This window comes from Pleurodeles waltl, chromosome 5 (assembly GCF_031143425.1).
Source record: "Pleurodeles waltl isolate 20211129_DDA chromosome 5, aPleWal1.hap1.20221129, whole genome shotgun sequence".
Taxonomy (NCBI): domain Eukaryota; kingdom Metazoa; phylum Chordata; class Amphibia; order Caudata; family Salamandridae; genus Pleurodeles; species Pleurodeles waltl.
The window spans coordinates 1858774031-1858797776 of NC_090444.1; the positions used below are offsets into that span (position 1 = coordinate 1858774031).

Here is a 23746-nt window from a genome sequence, read left to right on the forward strand (position 1 = left end):
CATTATAGTTGGGTACGATGGTTAGATCTTAACTTACATTTAAAAAATAGAAAGTCAGTGAAAAAAAGATGATAGTTAATGTTGAAAAGAGTTACAAACATTAAAAATACTGCATTTTGCCAGTTATATTTGATGAGCTAACTAGAACTTCTGCCTTGCCATAAATTTCTTATTACATCACTCATAAAATATTAAATGACATTAATGATGACATTTTGAATGATATCAATGATGTTGTTACTCAATGAACGTGACAGATTGCTGTGCATTACTTCAATATGCTACACCTAGACCCAACTTTCTATCACCTCTGTAGTGGTGATGGCCATAACCTTTGGCAACATGCAGGATACGAAGCTTATCTGTGAAATCACACACATATAGGAGATACAATTGACAGTTTTTGGAAGTATTCAGGTGCATAATAAACCAAATTGTTATGTGAGCATTAATGCCTTCAGCAATTTATTAAACCTTGAATGCCATTCAAAAGAATGTTTGGTCATTATTTACCTTTATTACATGTACCTGTTAAATATCTAATCTGACATTTAATATTAAGTCAAGGGCTCCATAGCTATGCATTATCCACTGATTAGGCATGCTTGTTAAACTACTTTATAAATAATCGCCTATTGAGCAAAATGATTTACTCCATTAGACCAAGGCTTATATTCATACTGCGGCTTGAACCATTTTTACATAAATCACCCATACTTTATACATTACACTTACTATGCCTTATAAACAGTGTATATAGAAAATGTTGACAGCACTACATTACAACTCTTTAAAGTCAGCATGTGCACAGAAATTTACTGGTATTGTAACCTTAGCTTTGGTTTTTCTCACATATTTTGGCAACAGGCACTTAAGCCTCAACCTATTGGGAGCACACATCTGCAACTCACACTAGTTGTGGTCAGTTTAAATGAAGTAGTGTTTGGACTTAAAATGTTGCTATTAGTTAAACTGTGAACTATGTAACTTTTGTCATACTGAACTAGACTAGTACTCAGGACTACACAAATTGTACAACATGAACATACAGTTAAATCTTACCTGTGGGCCCTTTACTACTTGATTTGTTTTCTAAAACACATTACACAGTAATTTGAAGAGCAATAGCCTGGATGATGTCATCACTGATGTCTTTAGAGATATCATTAGTGGTGTCATCAAAGATATCATTTAAAATGTGAAGAGTGATGTTATGTGTGAGGTCGGAAGCAGTGCATGGTGGGATGGAAGTTATAGTTAGCTCACAGAACTAGAACTGGCAAATTTCAGTGGTCCTCGTCCTGCAAAAAGAGTAAAACAACATATAGGGGGCAGGGTAGGGGCACCCTGCCCCTCTGAGCGTGATGGGGGACAAAAACAAACTTTTTCTTTTTTTTCCAACTATTAACAATAAGGTACAGGCCAGGACCTGTGGAAGGGTTGGAGCATATATGACTTTTGGGAGGGGTGTGCAGCCCATTCCTAAGTTATTTTAATGCCCCAGGATCCCCATTCCCAGGTCCACTTTCACTATTATGGGAAGGGAATGTATGCCCCTCCATTCTAATTCTCTGTAGGGCCTCAGGGATCCCATTCCCGGAGCCTTTGCTTTTGTGGACAGGGGCAATTGGGCTTTTCTCTTCAAGCCATAGAATGGTGGCCTTCTGGACACCATGCCCCAAGGGACAAATTGAGACACTGTCATTTCCAAGGAGAGGGCCGGCTGGTATATAAGTCCAATTTGCTGCCCGTGGTTTCCTGGGCAGAGAGGGGGGGCATTGGGCCCTCCTCTTTAAACCATAGAATGGCCGTGGATGCCCCATATCCTATGGACCAAAGAGAGACAGTGTCCCAGGGACCCTTACTCCAGGACACTCTTGTTTTGTACCCGATAAAGGTCGGGCTGGGAATATAAGTCAAATTCCCTGCCTGTGTCTCCCGGGCAGGAAACACAGCTTTGTTCTTGCCGCTGGGAGTAGGATAAAAGCTGTGCCCTCTAGAAGAGAGCAAAGTAAAAGAACCTGCTCATGTCAGCACCCAGGATGGGTTCCCCGCTGAGGAGCTGACAAGGGCCGCTGGGCCTTGGGTCTTCTCCTGTGACCTAAATTTCTAAAAATTTTGTGAAGCATTCTGAATGAGACTGGGAACCCCTGTGATAAAAAAAAATGTGCCCACCACCTGCACAGCCCCACTAAATAGAGCTACTTGACGTGAGCTGGCAGGGCTGTGGGGGCCTTGGCCCTCTCCCTGTGGCCTCCAATAAGAAATATCTATGGGTGTACTGAATGCTTCTGGAAAAGATGCTCCTTAATGACCTTCATGGGCTTTTTTACATAGATTTTGCTGTATGGTTGTGCTCCAATCTGGGCACGGTCACTACCAGCATATTTTTAAAGTATTGTGATGGGCTGTAGGGAGTGCAGCCGCCCCTGACCCACCCCCCCCCCGACACCCAGAAATACTTAAAGAAAAATTCTTGGATCTATAGAATCCGACCCCAGGTGAAATTGGTAATATTTTTAAGAATTGCCAGGGCTGGTGCTTTTGCTCTCCAGCTTGCAAATGCAGATATCCATTGTGGTTGGCCATATGGCTGCATCATGTGACTTTAGTATAAAAGAAAGACTCTAGCATCTGTGCAATGTAGTTTTTATTACAAATGCTTTATTTAAATACTTTTTCACAGACACTGCAATGACCACTTGACAGAACCAATAGGACTGCCTTTTATATACTGACACTGATATATTAAAAAACAATTTAGAATTGAACTGAAAAGAGCAAAGTTTAAAGTGAAAGTTATAGCTAGGTATTTCAAACCACTTGAAAAGTCACTAAAACCAGAAAGGTTGAAGTGCTTTTATAATTAGGGAAAAATGGCAATTGCAAAATAACATTTTAAACTAAAAAACAGCTTATGACCTCACACATTGCATCACATATGACATATATTATGACATCATTGATAACATCACAGCAACATCTGAAATAACATAATTGATGATGGCAGTGTGAATGGAGTGGCACAAGTGATTGCCCCTATGAAAGGAGTCATCGGCATGGGCTGCAGGTGGGATTCTGACTCATTGATTGAAAACCCCTAGAGATTATATAAAAGTGAGATGTGTCCTCTGTGACTGTGATGAGCCCTCATTTGGCAGCCAGTCATTGAGGTATGGGAATTCATGTATCCCTGACCTGTGAAGATCATAACCGCCATCATCATCGTAAACACCCCAGGGGCTGATGTGAGGCCAAAGGATAAAAGAGTAAACTCAAAGGGGGCTAATCCCAAGCAGCATTTGGTAGTACAATAGTTCTACAGAATGCTAGTCACAAACCAACCAGTATAAATCTCCACCTCCACCCCTCTTGCTTTTCTATTAGGGAATCTTCACAAATGTAAGTTTATCATTTAGTAGTACGTTTGGGAGGGACCAGGGGGCGTGGCTGGAATGAAAGCCAGACTTACAACACAATGAGAGTGAGGCAGGAAGAGTAAGGAGAGCTTCATGAAGGGAAATTCACCCACCTACAAAAAAGTAGGCCCAATTATATTCACAAACTGCACTTCTGAATTGACTATATTACAAAAGTGATTCCAAAACAGTAGTAAACTATTCCAGTTCAGAGATGAAGTAGGTCTAGAAAAACACATAACCAATCACTGGTACTGCAACACCCTCTGATAGAACATAATTAGGATAGGATAGGTTACTTTTCCCCATACTCAGGGCCACTAGAATTATGCATCCGAAGAGGGCCAAATTATGCGGCAGCGTTGAGAAAATTGTGCTGCAAGAAAAAGCAAACTATGCGGCAAAATGCAGCACATTTTGGTATTGTTTTACTTCATTATTTGGTCATTTTAAAACTTGCTAACACTGTCTGGGCCTTGGTTGCACCTCATTTGCACCAACTTAATGCCCAACTATAACAACAAGGAAAAGAAAGGTAACCAGTCCAGCTTTGCACAGGCCCTTTCACCAATCAACAACACGTTTGAGCTAGAAACATATATTTTTTTTAAATCTGCAGATTATGTGGCATATGATGGATTATGTGGCAAATGCTGCAAATCTCTAACTATGCGACAATCACTGCGGCTGCACAATCGCATAATTCCAGTGGCCCTGCCTATACTTTATGTACTTTTCAGACTCCACAGTCAGTGGGGAGATCTCCCTACGATGAAGAGGATGGAGAAATATAAACTTTTTTGAAATAGATAACACATTAGTACACATATTTTATGGTTATCATGAATGCAAATTAATTGTCTATATTTAATATTTGTCCATTTTTATTAATATTATAAATAAAGAACAAAAATGTTGCAGCACTATTAACTTCATTTTGAATAAAATCTTTAATTAATTTAAATATATTAAATAATTAAATGAATTCTTCTGAACTTTAAATTAGAACAAAAATCCCACCTAATAAAATAATATGTTTTCTATTATGCATTAATAGTTATTTTTACACATCCTTAACAGCAATGTGTAGAACTTGTCAAAATAAATGTAATTATATTTTATTGCAAAGTATTAGCAGCATTCATTTATAAATACAATTAAAAAAAAAAAATCTTCTCAAACAATACATATATTTATTTTAGATACATTTAGCATTGCATTACATTTGTTTATATTTAAAATAAAATAATTAAAATTATCATTTCCTATGTGGTTTTATTTGAAGTCTCTTCATTCATAATGTTCTATGGAAGTGCGTTGCAGTATCAGTGGTTGGTCATTTGTGGTGCTGGACTCACTACTGTTTCTTTTCTGGCAGTAGAAACACTCAAACATGTGGCTCCACCCCCTTTTTCAGGGGAGGGAGACAAGTAAGGGCCTGATTACGGGTTTGGCGGAAAGGTCAAAACGGCTTTAGATTCCCTGTCCACTTAGTTGGCAGTCCTCCTGCTGCATTATGATGTTGGTGGGTTGCTGAATGAGAGACCGCTGGAGTCCCGCCAACTCTGCCAGCCATTCGCTGACCCCCTCGACGGTGCCGTGGGGAAACGCAACTATCAGAGGGTGGCACAACAAGGTTCCCTCCGACTTGCGAAGTGCCTTTGCGTCGATCAGACTCTGACAGGGAGACCACCTGCTTCAAGACAGCAGAATCAAAGGAATTGGGGTGCACCCTCACCCATTTCCTTCTTTTCCCCTCAATCTCCAATGTAGACCCCTTCATCCAGGGAATCCCGTCACAACAGCAACTTGACCCCAGAGAAAACGACCCCATGAGGGCCGAAATCCAGATAAGCTTATTTCGCACTTTTCGCCCATTGACTGGGCTGGGCACTTGTGGTCCGGACTCCAGCAATCGAAAGGTACTCATACAAGGTATTTTTTTCACATGTGTCATGCATATGAGTACATTTTACACTTATTGGGCCAGCTGTGACACTCAAGAGTTCTTGGTACCACAGCAGTGGCTGCATGCAGGTAAGACCAGCAAACTCTTAATCAGGCCCTAAATCTACACTTTTGAGTATCTTTACAATAAGATTTTGCAAATGGCTAAATGTGGTAAATTCACTCAAAAGCGTAAGATGAAATTACTCCTGGAGTGGCAAAATGGCTATGCTTCCTGTGGTACAAACTGAGGTCTGCCAAGACACCAAGAGTATTGTTCAAATATGCAGTTTTCCTGGTGGAAATGACAAGCCACACATAGCAAACCCAAAACTTTGGGCCATCACATTGATGTGTTTGAAGCATTCCAATGTAAAGCCAGCTTTTTTTTACCAGAGTGCCTTGAACCAGCAAATGATACATCCATATAGAACACATGCATATTCCCCAAAAACCTGTGACTTTGATTGTCTCAGCTAAAGATTTCACATATTCCCCATGAATGACCAGGAAGATTTTGCTAGCCATATTCCAAAGGACATTTGTATAACTTCTCGGCAGGCAGGTTCTTACAGACACTCAAAGCCAAAATCCTGGATGAAAAGACTCCAGTAGCTCCTTTGTGCCATAGTGTAAGTGTAGTCTTCGCTGTACTCAACATAGTTGCCGTGCAGGAAGGCATCCCTTCCTGCACAAAAACTATGCTTCAAGGCACTTACACACATGCAAAGAGGAAAAACCATGGGGAAATGAAAACATTTCTTCTCATTATACTGTGTCAGGAGGGACAGGAATTTGACACAATTCACAGTCTATAGTTCTTTGTAGACAAATCATGACTTGTGTTGGTTTGTAAATCCTAGCAGAATACTTTGTGTTGGGTTGTGTTAAAAAGTAATAGAGTCCCAAAACAAAATGTTTGCAAATCTGAGTCAAAATGTATTTCCATCAGTTTTGTATAGTATTCATTCCTTCAATTAGCGTGAAAAAATAAGTCATGCTAGTAATGCTGTGTCACTAATTTTACAATGTCATTGGTCATGCCTACACCTATTTTGCAGAAAGTAATCAACTGAATGCTGTACTTCGAATTCTATATAGGTTTTAATTAATATGTTAAAATGAAGGGACTGCTATGTATCAAGTTTCCATTATTACAGGTGCATAAACTTGCTGTCACTATCAAATAAACAATAACCATTGACATGCAGCCTCACACATGCCTACTTATTCCCACACCCTGCCATGTACCACACGCATGCCTTTATAAAGTCATATAAGTGCATAGACCATTGTTCACACACAGAAATCACAGATTCACACACAAAGAAATGAGCATAGACAAATATGCAGCCAATTCTAAACGTATACATGATACTAAACCATTATAATAAAAAGGATCATCTCAGCAATATTTTTCCACACTATAGGTACCTGTGGCCCTGGAGCCCACGGAGGCCCAGAGCTTTTATTCAGGTGGCCCGCGACTGCTTAGAAAATAAATAAAATTAACAGATTCATAAAATGTATATTAATAAAGGAGTAAGATTTAAAACTGAAAAATACAAAAAAAGTTCTGTAAATATGAAGAAAGTTGAAATTGCTGGGTAAAAATTAAGTTGTGATTGATTCGTAGGAGGACTGCAAGTACATCAAACAGGACAACAGGTGGCATTCTGAATTTAGAAAAGATCCATCCTTCTCAATAAAATTACAATTTAGGATTTTTAAAATGTTTGTTTGTTAATTAAATAATATATTTCATCGCGTGTATTTGTTTGATGAATGCTTATTTCAGTAATTCTGTATTCTGTTTTGCAATTCAGATCATTGAAATTGCTTGATGCCCGGTCCCCAGATTCCAAAAAATACCTCAGTGGGAGTTCTTGGAATCCAAAACTGATTCAGCAAGCATCGGCCGATTCTAATGATTAAGTTAAAGTCCAAGTAGTCAAAAGTAGAGTAGATAAACCACTGTTCTACACAAATAGTAGAAAAGGATGCACTCTCTAAGAGTGCCGGCAGTCCCAAAAATCCAGGTAAAAAGCATAGAGTGCTATCTCTGGTTCACCTTGCTCTCTCCAGAGGGGGGCTCTGGTATTTTTCTGATATTTCCAAAAACTGCCTATCTATCACAATACTTAACATAGATTAATTATTCCACTTGCAGCATCCAAAAAAATCTTGAGAAGTACACCTTTCACTTAATGAATATTGCTGTCATATCTAACCAGAAACATTTTTGATTCACCTTAAAAAAAACCTCCCTCTTTCTTTCTAATACTTTTCAGATATTATATCAGTGTATATTCCTTCTAATGAATATTACAAGAGAACATCACAGAAAAGAAACCAACTATGTTACTTCTATTTATTCAGTGTTAACAAAGACTGAACATAAAAATGCTGGCCAGGCTTATTGGCTTAACCACTGCTTGCTGGTGTCTGAATGGAGTCTGGCAGCAGCATAGCTAGTCCTCCAAACACTGCATTTTAATTCTAATTGGGTGAGAAAACGTGACTGAGTATGCTCCTGGAGTCTGAGTGAGGGTTGATGGCTTTATATTCTGACTGGAAGTAGTCCTTAGGAGGCCAATTTTGTTAGCTTGGCAATGCAGTCATTTAGGTTTAGATTCTTGATTATGACGAAGATGAGGGATTTTACATGTGAGACCAGACCGGGAAAAATGTCAAGAGGCTGTAATGAGGTGAACCCTATCTGCACTGGAGTTGGAAAGCAATTCAAGAATAGGCATATACAGTATATGCAGTTTTAGACAATGAGTGCATCCTTTTGGCTATTGTCTCTGAAAAGGTTTATTGAGTTGTTGAGATCTGAGAGACAAGGGTGAACCATACTACATCAGTGTAGGTGTATGGAACTGTGTCACAATATTGTGATAACAGCTTCCATTTATAGGTTCCATTGGTAGAGTGAGGGGAGGGAGCCTTGTAGAACATCAACTCTTATAGGATATATATCTGCATCAAAAGAAACTGATGTGAGAAATTAGGCCTTTGAAGAGCGGAATAGCTTAAAACAGTTTTGGATCAGTTTATAACAATATTGTTTACTCCCATCTCTCAGGATGTAAAGAAGTCATTGTTGATGCAGGGTGTTAATCCTTCCTGAAAAACTGAGAATACCTAAATATTAGGCATTGTGGCTTTGTCTGGTAGTTGTGGGGGCATCATCTATTTCTGTAATATATTTGGAATAGAAGCCAGACTGGCAGGAGTCTTGAAGATTGAGATTAAGTAGTTGGGTGACTATAGCTTTTGCATGAGTTTGCTAAAGAAATGTAGTTTTGAAACTGGTCTTAGGTTTGAAGATCATTTGGATTTAAGTTTGATAGTCTTGATGTATGGAGTGATTTGTGACTTTTTCAGTGCTGAAGGGAAGACCTCTTCTTCGAGGGAAGGATTTATAATTCTGAGTATTAGAAAAGAGTTATCAGTTTTCAACAGAGAAATAGGGATTGGGTAATTAGCAAAAAACAAAGGGGCAATGGAGGGTATGATCTGTATGAATTCTTGTAATTCAAGTTTGATAGGGAACGACCAGGATGCAATGATTTCTTCATGAATGATAGAGGTAAATGATTTATTAGATTTTTGATGAGTTTTCCCTATATTATGATTATTTTTTGGATAAAGAAATAAGCAATGTTGTGTGCACTGGTGTAAAAGTTGAGAATGTTTGCTGCATAGGGTTAGGACAGTGTTTCATTCAGTGTTTTGGGGTGGTTTTTAGCTTCATTTAGATTTGTCCTGAAGTAGGTGCTCTTTTTGCATATATGACATTTCTGTGATTTTTCCTTTGTTCTTTGCAGGGTACAAGAGCGTCTTCTGCTTTATCTCTCTATCATATCTTTTTCCGATTTCCTGACATTTTTTTGCTGAGATTGGAATGTTTAGTTTACCAAGGTGCACAGGGTTTCTACCATACAGATTTTTAAAATGTAATTCTACTACATTGTTTAAAAAATCTTTCTTAGATTCAATGGAATCGCTGTTGAGTCTAGTCTACATTAATCAGGATATTGTGAGCTGAGAAAATGTTTTTGAACTCTTTTGAAAGTGGTTGGAGGGGTATAAGTTGAATTATTTTCTCCAGCTTCTAAGAGTTTTGGTGGTATAGTCTCTTTCCTATTAGTTTTAGTTAGTGAGATAGTAAGATGGTGAGACCAATCAAGGGCCATTATGTAAGATGGCTTTTGGGTTAGAGAATATTCAATCAATAGAATTACTTTTCATTTGAGTGGGTTAGGAAAGTGAATGAATTAGGTCAATCCATGCACATGGCTTGTAGTGAGTAGATAGTTCAAAATATTTAATTGGATGTTGTAGTCCCAAAGAAAGATGTTTTTAGAGTGTTCCTTTTTCTTTAGCACAAAAAGATCTTCAACTTGCTTAGCAAATGCTTGGTTGGAGCCCAGGGGAAGATAAACATAAAAATTATAGGAGGGTAACTGAATAACAGGGTTTATTTCAGCAAAGGGTTCTGAGTGACATCAAACTCACAACCAGAGAGAAACTCTGAATATCAATGTCAATCTGATCCCTGAGGTGAGAAACATCCCCTTCTATGCAATATATGGTTCTTCTATTTCATCTCCCACTGCTGTCATCAGCTGTGTGGGAGCAGAGGAGGCATGGAGTGCAATGCATACCGTGGTCCCATTGCCCCTTTACCTGCATTAAGCCTAGTGTATGGCCACCTACCATCACTGCCCCCTTTTCTTGATATCACTTCTCTTTCCCACCCAAATGTCAACAATGGTACATGGCAACCTGCCAATCTCCCATACCAACTTCTGCATTACCCACCTTTCAAGATTAACCAATAGCAAGGTTCTTTGGCCCTTATTTTATCAGGATGGCCTGCTGTTCTGCCGTGGGGATGGAGTAAGTTACTCCTTCCCCATGATAAAGGCTCCACCCACCTAACATACAAGTGGCCACCAACCAGATGATAATTTATGAAAGCAAAGCCAGGAACCACCATCCAAATGGTTCCAGTCACTGACATGAATGCCACACTGCGGCATCAGCAAGGTGCAGCCCTGTACCACTGTGTATTCTATGTGTATTCTATTTCTTTACAAAATGAAAATCCTGAAAAAGCATTTTCTTTTTGTAAAGAAAAAAAGTAATGGTCCCCCTGCCGTAGGAGTCTTCTCCAATGGGAGGGGGCATTATTACTATTTTACTGTCCCTTACCACTAGGCTTTGCCTGACATTGAAAAGCAGTAAGAAAATGGCTACACGTCTGATCAATTGAATTGGGTGGGCAGACATGAAGCTATTTCCGCAATGGCCCTTCCACCCCAGGGCCTTTCAAAAATGTTTGGCCACACCAGAAGCAAAGTAATTTCCACTGTGGACATACTGAGGGTTCTTCCACATATAGATTGGGCGGCAGACCACTATGTTGGCCTGGTGGGACCTCTTTTTCGATGGATTTTCCTTCCTGCCAACATATAAATCTGGCCCTCAGTATCTTGCCACTCAACCCCACTCCCTACAGTATCCCCAACCTCATCCAAATTAAGAAAAAAAACTGATGCCCACTGTCAAATCTCCACATACCCAAATATTTAAAAACTACAGGGTCTTTGGCTACTTACCTACTTCATATGCCCCACAGACTAAAAGAGATAAAAATACTCAAACCACTACCCTCTCTTCGAACCACTTCTGCTAAATATGTAAAAAAACAAAACACCAGGGGTACATTGAAGAGCCCCTAGAACCTCCTGGCGCCACATTAGCGTCTTTTTTATGCTAATGTGGCCCAATGAGTCAAAATCGTGGCGCTATATTTACAAGTGGTGCAATGCATGCATGGTGGTGTCAGGGAGGCGCTAAGGGACGCAAGAAAAGTGGCATTGCACTGTGTACAGCACCACTTTGCTTTAATAGACCCCCAGGTATCCTGCCTCTAATCCTCATCATCCTCTATGCCCTATCTCCACCTCTCAGCCCAAAACTGTACTTTCTGCCGCCATCAAAGCTGAGAGCCAGGACCTCACTGATAAGCTCTCTGAGAGCCAAGTTAGCAAAGCCTGGGTTTTCTTTATACTGCAACAACAATGGGAAGCAACTTTTTTGTTTTTGCTGTTACCACATCAGAACAGTGAATAACTGTATTTATAATCTGGCATTCATACTAGAGGCTCTCACTGTGAGTTATACATAAAAGTTTGAAAACAGCATTTTATGCATTGGTTGTATAGACATAAGGAGTCTAAAAGAGAAGTGGAAGTGGAACTCTAAAGTGGAGAGTTTCCAGGAGTTGTTGTAGACAACAGCGGTGATTGGTAATTCTGGTTTCAGTTTCTCCTGGGGAGTCCATAAGCGTTCAAACAGGTGGATTTTCTTGCTGGCATAGCACACATTTGAAAAATTAACACGGATCTCACAATCCTTAGTGCACTGATAGCTCTTGTTACAAGCCAAGTCAGGATTAAAGTGACCAAGCAATGAGGCCCATAATGGAGGAACAATTCAAAACAGTCATGACTGAGGGGAACCTGTAGCATGTTTAAGAGAAGACATCTTCAATGAAAGAATAAAACATTTTGGTGAAAGGGGTTTGCGCCTCATGTCATTTCCTCCCTTGTTCCTCTATTCGAAGCAGAGGTTTGTGGATTTAATTTTCCCAAGATGTTTAAAGGGACCTGTTTCACGGCTTGCAAGTGGTTGGGATAGTAGATGGGCACTGACTATGATATCTCAGTCACTTGCTGGCAGTAATGTACAACCAGTAATGGGCTTCCCTTTAGAGTGAGTAGGAATGTCTTGCAGAAAGTGCTGCCGACACAGCAGGAGCACTTTTAGCACAATGGCCACATCATGGCAGCATGGCACACCAGGCAGCACTTTGTTTTCTTTTCCATAAACAAACCACCACATTGGGAAAATTAATTTCATTGGACAGGGATGATTATGATGTATATAAGAGATTGTGGTTGAGATGAGCAACTCTAATAAAATATTTTAAAATGTATGAGTACAGATTTTAATGTGTATTACTGTTTATCACCAACTAGGTCGGTACAAGTTTTTGTTTCTCTGTTCTTTGTATACCATTAATAGTATCTAGGCAATCTTTTAATAAAGCTGAATGAAGAGCTGCTCAAGCAACGAGGGCAGATGTAAACATTTGACATACTTTCTCAACAGTTTGCAAACAGCGAACTGGAAGAGTATAGGATGAGCCTTGTTCAGCTAAATAAGTAATATATCTAGACATTTTCAGCTGGTGTTCATGCTTCCACTGGATGTGGGAGGGTCCCTAAAGGAAGGTCATTACTATACCAGCTGCATGTTGGAGATTGGAGCAATGAGGAATAAGTGTTAGCCAGAAATAAACTTATTTTGAGAGTATATACTACTGCACTTGTTATTATACTATGGGGCAGATTTATAAAAAAGTGGCATTGCACCGAGTGCAGCACCACTTTTCTTGCGCCTCTTAGCGCCCCCATGTGCGTGTCGTATTTAAGATCCGGCGCACTATGGTGGTAGTCAGGGGAACCAGCGTCATACTTTTTTAGCTAGTTCGGCGCTTTGCAGGGCTATCATCAAAAATTGTGACGCTAATCCTGAAAAGCACCCAGAGGCCCCTTGATCACAATGGGAGTCTCTTTTTAACCCCTGCACTTAGCAGGCATTTAAAAATGCTGATAAATGTGGCGCAAAGTAATCTCGTAGCTCCCGTTGCATACATTATGGCTGGCGCAGGCAGAATGTGGCACAAGGGATTAAACAGCGGTGCAAGGCAAGCATTGCGCCACTTTCTAAATATGGTGTGGCGTATTTTCCCTTCCAATGTCACATTAGTGTAACAAAATGACACTAATGTGGCATTGGAATGGCGCTGGGCCACCATAAATCTGGGCCCATATGTCATAAGAATCAGAAAATGATGACAGGAAATTGTGTTTCAAAATGTAAAAAACAACAAGTGCAGCAAAGTGTGCATGTAAAAATGGAGAAATGGAGTAATGGGTTAGGCTAAAGAGACAAGAGTGGAAATGGTGAACTTAATACAACAAATGCAATATAAAGACTTTAACCCGGAAAGTTAATACAGTGTTTAAAATGGAGACCAGGGAAAATTGGGAGATATATTTGCAAAACCAACCACTTTTCTTGCCAGCGTTCTTTGCAAAAGATGTGCACAATATGACTGTTGCAGAGTATAAATAACTATTGATGTGAAAATCTAAAATAGTGTTGTGGAAGCTGATGATGTGTGAGATGCATTCATGTTTGAATATTGTTACAACACTGTATGACAAAAGCTGCCCCAGTCTGGACATGGATATCCTTGGCTTCAGGCCTTTCTTGAACTATGTTCTTCCAGGCACAATGGTTGTGGCTTCAGCTCATTACTTGGCCGCATCGGTGGATCTCTGGCTCCCCTTATTCTGCTCCTCGATGAAGTATGGAAACCTCTGCCGCAGGTCATCTGCTGCTCCGTGGCCGTTGCCAGCGGCTTGATAACTTATTGCCTTCATGAGACTCTCGACCTGCAGCTACCTGAGACAGTGAAGGATATTGAAAACCCAAGGTAAGCCTTGCCCATGTAATTGGTACGGGTTACTTTTTATAGGATGAACATCTATGGGTTTAATATCTTTGTGGGTCCCTAGAAAACATGCAAAATGTTTAAAAAACAATGTTGAGTCTCTCTTGGTGTGCTCTGGTGGTTTAGTATGAACTCTCCCATTCAATCCTCTCTCCCCTTTTTCTCTCTTTCTGTAATCCACCTGTCTTTTCCTGTGTACCTTGATATATATTTGATTTTTTTTATCCATGTCTTGTTTTTCTCCCAGTAATGGGTGCATTCTTTCTTCCCTTTTTTTATTTTTTTATTTTTTTTATTAATTTTATCATATCAAACATACAAAAAAAAGTAAAGCAACAGTCCCTTCAAAACCGCACATCTAAAGAGCAATAGCCAACCTCCGCAACATCAGCGTACATTTCGTATAGGAGAAATCAGACAGGTACACATTGATCATTCCAATCCAGTTTGTCCTTCTAAATTTCCCCATCCATTAATTGGGGACAAGATCCGTACCAAATTACCACGGGGCAGCTTTCTGGCAGTGATGCATTAGTAATAACATACAGCAGAAGAAGGGACATCAACAGATACAGACAGAAAAGGCAGGTGGGGGATACAGCCAGACATCAGCAGCCATTCACCTTTCCTGGCGTAGATGCCAACAGACAGAGGGGGCAGTAACTCAGTCCGGGCTTCTTTGGTTATATCACTCACTCGTCTTGGGCCGCTAAGAAGTTATTCAGCGGGGCCCAAATATCTTTGGGTCTAGCCCCTTCAGGCATCAAGCTCCAGAAGACCATAAGCTGATCATGACAAAAAGCAGCATCACTTAACCATTCAGAACGGCGCGGCACTCTCGTCCCGCCCCAGCACATAGCCACTCTACGCTTGGCTAACAACAATAGTAGGCCCACCAAGCGCCTATGTGTTGCCCGGATATCCTCCACGCACCCAAGCAGCGCGGTTCTAGGAGCGGGAGGAATTTCTATTTCGACCATTTCAGAGATTGCATTAAAAACTGCCACCCAAAAGGCGTATACATCCGCACACTCCCATGCCAAATGTAAAAAGCCAGCCTCCGGCTCCCGGCAGCGTACACAGCGCGCATCTTCACGCAACCCCAACGAATGCAGCCACACTGGGGTATAATATAGTCAGTGCAAAAATTTAAAGTGCAGCAGTCTAAGCCTGTAATTTGGTGTCAACGCTCTCATATGCACACAGCAGTCACGCCACAGAGCCTCCGAGATGGGCTCTCCCAGATCCGCTTCCCACGCGAGCCTAGACGGCTCCCGGAGATTATTCCTCTGCTCCTGCATACAGTTATATAATTTGGTGACCAGCCTATTAGGCGACCGCGCACAGCAAAGGACCTCAAGCGCACGGAACTCCACCGGGGCCTCAGCCGAACACCACAAGCGGTTCCGCAAAAAGAACGAACTCGGATCACATACATACGCTGAAGCGCCGTGCACTCGCGACCAGCCATTATCTCAGATACATCAAGCAAGCGACCATCCACCATCCAATCTCTCATCTCGGTCAGGCCAGCATCTCGGAGAAACCCACGTACTCCACCGTCACGGTACAACTGTCCATCGGCTATCGCCATGACCGGCAAAGAAGGAGCGCACGGGACCGCGACCCCGGACGGCCGCATCAACATACCCCACGCCCGCATCGTGCATGCCACCGTGTCAATCCCCCGCACCCGGGACGGAACACGTCCACCAAATGCCCTCGCCAGGTCGTCTGGCCACACAGAGTCGCTCTCAGGCGCCAAGTGCGGCAGATAACGGATAGGATTCAGCCAGTAATACGCAAAATGTGCCTGAGCGCATAGATAGTATAGCTCCATATCCGGCGCAGCGAGCCCACCTAGCTCGAACGTCAACCTCTCCCATGAAATGCGCGCACGTCGGCCCGCCCACACCAGGCAGATCAGTGCTGAGCGCAGACGTCTTAAGTAGCTTCTTGGGAGAGGGAGATTCACAAATAGGTACAAAAACTTCGGTAGAACCACCATCTTTGCAATAGCAATACGTCCAATCAATGATAACGGGAGGGCACGCCAGGTCTCCACCTTCCCCTCCAGCCACGCCAGAGCAGCGCCATAGTTAGCCAGCCACAACTCCTCCACATCGCAACTCAGCTGTATACCCAGATACCGCACCGGCCCATCCGCCCACACCAGAGGGTATCGAGAGTCATACCGCGGCACCTTGGGGGTCAAAGGTAGCACCACAGATTTAGACCAATTAATAGTAATACCTGAAAAGGTACCAAAACGCACGATCTCATCCAGTATTATATCCAGATTCTGGTCAGGATTCCGTACATATAATGCAATATCATCTACGTACAGAGATATCAAAATTGGTCGTTGCCGGAATTGCAATCCTCTATCGTTATATTTCTGTCGAAGCCGGGCCACCAGGGGCTCCATTGCCGCAGCAAAAAGGAGAGGGGACAGCGGGCATCCCTGGCGCGTGCCGCGCGCAACAGGGAACGGGGCAGACACGTTCCCATTGAGGCGCAATCTAGCAGTGGGCAACGTATACAACAATTTAATCCAGCGGAGAAAGCGCGCGCTAAGTCTCATCTGACCCAGCAGGGCGAACATGTAGTCCCATGTCAAGGAATCAAACGCTTTAGCAGCGTCCAGGAAAACAGCTGCTGCATTATCATCCTCTACTAGTGTACCCGCCACCGCGAAGAAGGTGCGCAAATTGTGGCCCGTAGACCTTCCCGGGACAAAACCCGACTTATCCGGAAGTACCAAACTAGGGAGGAGAGGCTGTAGTCTCACCGCAAACATTTTTGCTAGGATTTTGTTGTCAATATTTATTATGGAAAGCGGCGGTACGAGTCGCATCGAGTCGGATCCTTTCCAGGTTTCAGGATCGTCACTATCAGAGCCTCCCGGAGCGAGGTCGGGAGTGACCCAGTCTCCAGGGCTTCTGCATAGACCTCCAACAGCCGAGAGGCTAAAATATCCACATACTCTTTATAGAACGCAGAGGTCAGGCCATCCACACCAGGAGACTTCCCACCGGGCAAGCCACGTATGGCCGCAGCCACCTCCTCTACTGAGAATGGTTCGTCTAAGTATTTCCTGTGCACCTCATCAAACCATACTAGCGCAATATCCTCGAAGGGCATCTGTGCTTCAGTCGCGCTAGCTCCCGCCGGAGCCGCATAGAGCCCCGCATAGAACTCTGAACACCTGCATTATTCCACCCGATCCTGACCCACTCCCACCCTCACCATCCATGACCTCGGAGACATAGTCACTGGCCCAAGGTTTGCGAAGCAAAGCTGCCAACGTACGTCCTGCCCTTTCACCCTCCCCATACTGGCGAGCGCGAGCCTCCCTCCCGAGGAAGCAAATTTCCCTAAGAGAGACCTCCTCATACAGCGATACCTCTTGACGGATCTCCGCAAGAACTTCATTGGACCAGCGAGATACCAGTCGCCTTTCCAACTCAGCAAGCCGTGACTCAATTTCAGCCATCTCTCGCCTCAAAGTTTTTACTATACCGTATTGTTTCGAGAGACAAACCCCTCTGATAACAACTTTAAATACCTCCCAAAGGGTTCCTGGGGACCTCACCGATCCCTGATTCTCTGCAAAGTGCAGTCTAATCGCCTCCCGCAATTCCTCACGGAAGGCCGCATCTCGAAGCGCCCCCCTAGGCAGCCGCCACATAACCGATCTACCAAGTTCAGTCGGTATCTCCAATTCCAGACACACCGGCGAGTGATCTGACAACGTACGAGGGAGATGATCAACCGCTCTAGTCCAGGCCAGCATATCCCTGGAGCCCAGCCAGCCGTCAATTCGAGACCAGCTACCATGCACATAATTCAAACATGTACCCTCTCTTGCCTCTCCGTGCCGCTGCCGCCACAGGTCAACCAGCGCGCCATCTCGCATCATGGCCTCCAAGGCTTTAGCCACCGCAACATGCTGCATCCTGGCCCTGCTTTCCCTGTCCATCTTGGCGTCTAGTAGGACATTAAAATCTCCCCCCCAGAGCACCGCACACGGCCCCAGCGACTCCACCAGGCGCCACAGCTCCAAGAAGAAACCTGGATCATCAACATTCAGCCCATACACAGCGACTAGGCAACACGCTTTGTCCAGTAGCACACCACTCACCAGCACGTATCTGCCGTTTGGATCCACCATAACCTCTTTCGTGCACCACTGCAGATCCTTGCGAATAAGGACCGCAACTCCACAGGAGTAACCCGAGTACGTGGAGCAGTGCATCTCACCCACCCACCCAGATTTTAGTCTGCATATTGTGGACCTCACCAAGTGCGTCTCCTGAAGCATACAGACATCAATTGCATGTCTCTTAACATATGCAGCCACAAGTCGAGCTTTCCTACTATCATTAAGCCCTCGCACATTCCAAGTCAAACATCTGATCACAGACACTTCCTCACCCCTCGGCCCCATCGACAATCAGCCAGTAGTACACGCAAAGGCCAGCCACCACCTGCCTTGAATTTGGCAAAGGAACAGATAAAACATCCATACATAGAAGAAGGAACAATACCCCACGAACATGTGAGAAACCCCCCACCCACTCAGGCCCCCCAATCGGACCCAACCAATGACCCACCCATCTTGGCCCCACATCCCTCCTCAAAAACAAGAACAGTGAATAACAGGACTCATCCAAGGGGCTATGACTAGCCTAGTACCTCTCCGCCCAGCTGACACCGGGAGAGAGGGGCCCGTGGGCCAACTACAAGTCGCTAAACAGACGGGTCCGGTGAGGAGCAGCCAGCGCGCCCAAGCAGTTCCAACAATGAGTATCAGGTCGATCGGAGTATATTAGTCATTGTCACTCAGGGCAACGTCGTCATCGCCACGGCCCCGGCGCTCTGCGGTCTCCCGCCTCTTAGGCAGCTGCCGAGCAAATTTGGTCGCTTGTTTCAGATCCGTAAAGTAGAGCACCTTACCCTCATGGCGCACCCTCAGCTTATCACGGAGTATAGCAGGGCAAAGCTTACTCCCGCCTGAGACAACAGTCGCTTAACTGGCAGAAAGGCACGTCTCTGGGACTGCACACCAAGAGTATAGTCTGGGAAAAAAATTATTTCGGAGTTCTTATAAAGTAACGGACGTCTCTCCCTTGCCAGACGGAGTACAGCGTCACGATCACTGTAGTTCAGTAGACGCGCAATAATTGGGCGCGGGGGAGTCCCGGGCGGGGGACGGGGCCTCAACGATCTGTGAGCTCTCTCAACCACCAACATCCGAGAGAAGTCACCAGCAAACAAATCTGATAACATCTGCTCTATAAAGTCTTCCATTCGACCAATATCGGTCGCCTCCGGCAGCCCCACAATTCGAATGTTATTGTGGCGGGATCTTGATTCCAAGTCCTCGTTCTTGTTACGTATGACCTCAAAAATTCAGTCCATACGTGCAATCTGATCCCTGTCACCCTGTCGTGCGTCCTCTATCTCAGATGTGCGTGACTCCAGGGCCTCCAGCCTGGAGTCGTGATCGTCTACACGCGCCCTAATGCGATCAAGCTGTTCGGTTACATGGTCCAGCTTGGCGTCAATGCCAGCCAGGCTGGCCTTAAGGTCCAAGAACATGGACTTCACCGATGCCTCCGGGCTATCCTCTCCGTTCGGCTCCTCACAGGGCTGGGAGCTGGCAGCAGCGTTCTTTTTTTTCCCCACCTCAAAGGTAAGTTTGGCCTGGCGTTGATCAGCCTTACCCATCGTTCCACTCTGCACCAACACCTCCGACCAGGCCCAGGTAATTAGAACCAAGCAAAGGGAAGCCCAGACTCCAGGGATCCTCCAGTTAGCACAGAACTCACAGTGTGCCCCCACACCAGCAGCAGAGATCATCAAACAGCGGGTCCCCAGAACATCAGTCTGTCCTCACAGGTCCACTCGGCCTGCACTGCCCAGCCGGATAGTCGCCACTCGTTCACCCTCCTCGGGCCGCCACAATCACAGCCTTCACCGCCCTCCACCGGGCATTACTTTGTTTCTTCAAATTAGTGGCCCGGGGGGCCCGCCTAAATATTTCGGTCGGTTCCTCCCCAGAAGCCAAGTATGAGCAGCTACGAACCTCAAAGGCCCCCTGAGAGGCTTCACCTCGACGGCATGTCTCCGTTCGGGCCTCTTCCTCGCCCGTTCAAGCCGCCGGGCCCCAAGAGAGCCGCGGGGCCCATCAGTAACTCCCCGCGTCAGCGCCACCATAACCAAGCGTGTTGTAGGGCCGCGACACGACCACGTCGCCGAGTGGCCCCCAGGCGCAGTTCCACACCCGATCACACACCTCCGGGAGCGGCCGCGGGCCTCCACGTCCGCCCGCCCGCTCTGCACCCTGCACTGCTCCGCGTCCAGCCACACACCTCCAGAAGCTGCTGCGGGCCTCCACGTCCGCCCGCCCGCCCGCTCTGCGCTCTGCTCGCGCGGGCGCGACCGTCAGGAGGCCCGCCCGCGTCTCTTCACGGCTGCTCCGGTCGCTCCGCCGCTCCCGAGCCGCAAGTAGCAGCCCAGGGGCTCCTCTCAACAGAGCGCGCCAGGCTCGCACCTGCCAGCACCGTCGGATGAGACAGTAAACCGATAAACGGCCCCGGGCCAGGCAGAGCCTCACGTAGTGACGGCCATCTTGCCCGGCGGTCAGGCCACGCCCCCTTCTTTCTTCCCTTTTTGTGACATTTGTTGCTTTCAGTTCAAACCTGGCTGACCCATGGAGTCCTGCTGAAACTAAGGGTGCGAACGCTAGAATAGCAGACTATGATGCCTCAGCATGTTCCACTCTATATATTAAATAAACAGTAATGAAGGACTCCTTGACCGACTTTCATTTCACATAGAATATAATTGAAGCTCCCTGGCTCTGTACTTGCTAGTGTAGAAAGGAAGCTCTAGATACAGTGCTGATGCTTTTCATTCTATATGAAGAGGAGATCAGATTATTCAGAATGCCTTTATAATAGTCTTGCTTTTTTATGTCATGGAAACAAGAGCAGGACTGGCCTTTTTTCCTTGTCAAACATCTGGAGCCTGTTTATGTTTCCTAGATCAATGTGAATCTCTGTCCTCAGGCTATGAGATGATCACATCTCTGATTCTCCATAGAGGGTCTCTCTAATAAGATCTCATGGTGTGATGGATGGCAGACCGAAAAAAAAACAAGTTCTTGTTAGACATTCACACAGATAAACTTTCAGCTTGATTACGAGACAGAAGGAGCAGTATCCCTTAATGGGACATCACTCCACCTTAACTTGACCAGCCTGGTGTTCCCTCCTCTGTTTTACCTGAGTGTGACAACACCAGATCTGATTTAACAGGCCAGAGAAACAGAGTGATAAAGATACTTGAGGCTTTCTCTGCAATACTAGCTAAGCCACAGTCCATGTTGTTGCCAAATAATTATTTTCAGCATGGTAGGAGCCTGTAATGCTACGACCTTCCTGGGAATATTTTTGCCTTCCCATCTACTCTCTCAACCCCACTCCATCCATACCCACCCAGCACCCTCCCAACAGCTCCATGTAGGTGGAAAAAAGTAACATTGCCCCTTCAACTCTGACCTCCTTGTCCCAGCCCTAACGGTTTGAGGTGGTCCTGCCTCTGAAAGGATGCTCACCACTAATCTAAGCCGAAGAATCCCAAACATAGTCTATCTTCTATGTTAATTGACTCTTCTATACATATTCCTCCAACCTCCATTTGGCCTGTATTTTTATTCTAGCTCCGATGCACATTCTGTGAGTACACCACTATTAATTATGGCAATTATTGGTACTATGTTGTTTACTGTGTGTTAGAAATTGGAGTCTCTAGTTGTCCAAGTAGGGACCATATTCTTAGTCACAGTAAGTCAGATACACTCCCTAAATTTATCTGTACTCACCATTTGGTAGCTTGGCATAGAACAGTAAGGCTTAACTTAAGAGGCAATGTGTAAAGTATTTGTGCAAAAGTCACAACAGTAAAAGCAGTGAAAAATCCCCCCAAAATAATCCACACCATGTTAGAAAATTAGAACTAAATTTGATGGACAAAACAAGACCAAAAGGACGAAAACCCAATAAGTAGAAGTCAAGATTTGAGTTTTTAAAGAATAAATGTAAATGTAGTGCTTAAAAGCATAAGCTATCAACTGTGGCTATCTGGTCATGCTAGAGCGGGGTAAACCTAAAGATCAGGCCGACCATGATGGAGTGCGGGCCGGCTACAGACACTAACCTAGTCCCACTGAAAGATTATGTTGTATGTAGGGTTGCACCGATGTTGAGGGTCTGATGCAAGAAGCAAAGGGGATGATGCAAAGGCAATGTTTAATTTCTGATCCTCACTGTCAGGGGAGGCGTTGTCGTTGAGCTGCTCAGCTGTCGATCTTAGAGCAGTGGTGCAGCATCAAACCTTTCTGATGTAGGTGATAGGCCATTGTCGAGTTGTGCAACCTCCGACATGGAGATGATGTGCTGGGACTAATAGAGATGTGTTGATCCTGAGCTACTTACTCAGTGATGCAAAATCCTCACCCTCAATGGTGATGCATTGGTATCCTGGAGAGATGCTGTGGTTCTCATCATCACAGTGATGGCAATGCACAGATTTCTGTAGAACTAAGCTGCAGAACATACTTCCAAGGGCCCAGGACTGGCTTGGCACCACTTGGGCAGGTCAGACACATTTGGCAAAGTCCAGGAGCTGTAACAGAGTGGGGTGAAGTCTGTTCTGAGACTTCAGAACAGGAGGCACAACAGCAAGCCCTTGGAGTCACTTTGGTTATGGGAATGTAGAGATGCAGGTCCAGTCCTTCTCACTCCCAGACAAGGAGGGCAGCAGGGCAGGCACAGCAAGAATGTCCTCAGGTCCAGAAGTGTGCAGATTTGGTGGGGTTTGAGGTCCAGTAGTTATATCCAGTTGTGTCTTTGAAGCGGGGGACACCTAAAAAAGAGGCCTTTGAAGTGTACAAAGCCCCTGACCTTCCTTCCTTGGCTCCAAACAAACTACATGGGCTTATGCAGCTATTTATGTGGGGACAGGTACAGTCCTATTCAGGTGCAAGCTTCAGCTCTCCTCTCCCATCCAGCCCAGGGTGTAAATGGCCCGCCTCAGCCCCCTTTGTCTGTGACTGTCTAATGGGAATGCACAAGAGCCCAGCTGTTACCCACTAAGAAATATATTCAGAGACAGGCAGAGGCACTGAATGATTAAAGTAAGAAAATGCAAACTTTCTAAAAGTGGCATTTTAAGACTTACAACTTAAAATCCAATTTCACTATAAGTTGGGACTTTAAATTATGAGTCCAGAGACAACAAACTTGAAATATCTATCTGGTTCCAATTGGAAATTACACTTATAAAATGTAATAAATATAATAAGGCATTATCAATGTTAAGCTATTGGAGGAATAGGCTTTGATGCAGTGAAAAACATATTTAAGAGTTTTTCACTACTTGGGCATTTATGCCTAACAAAGAACATGCCCATCATGTTAAATACACTGCACCCTGCCCTTGGGGCTTTCCAGGGCCTACTTTAGGGTTGTCATATGTATTAAAAGGGAGGATTTGGGCCTGGCAAGTGGGTTAACTTACCAGGTCGACATGGCAGTTTAGAACTGCACCCACAGGCCTGCAATGTCAAGCCTGGGCCATGTTTAAAGGGCTACTAAAGTGACCACGGTAGTGTTCATTTCGTGCACCAGTCTTTTCAATGTTTCCCCATATGTGTGCAAGGCTGGGTTTGGGAGCAATATGGCACTGTTGACTAGGCCACTCGGACGTCTGT

The 23746-nt window shown here is 44.4% G+C and overlaps 1 protein-coding gene across 1 annotated transcript in view; it reads left to right on the forward strand.

Moving 5' to 3' along the window:
- The window catches only part of LOC138297169 (solute carrier family 22 member 7-like), a 59396-nt gene that overhangs the window by 29585 nt on the left and 6065 nt on the right, over positions 1-23746 (forward strand). The window contains exon 5 of the mRNA XM_069236662.1: positions 13741-13947. Within this exon, the coding sequence (XP_069092763.1) occupies positions 13741-13947 (207 nt within the window). The remainder of the gene's footprint in view (positions 1-13740; positions 13948-23746) is intronic.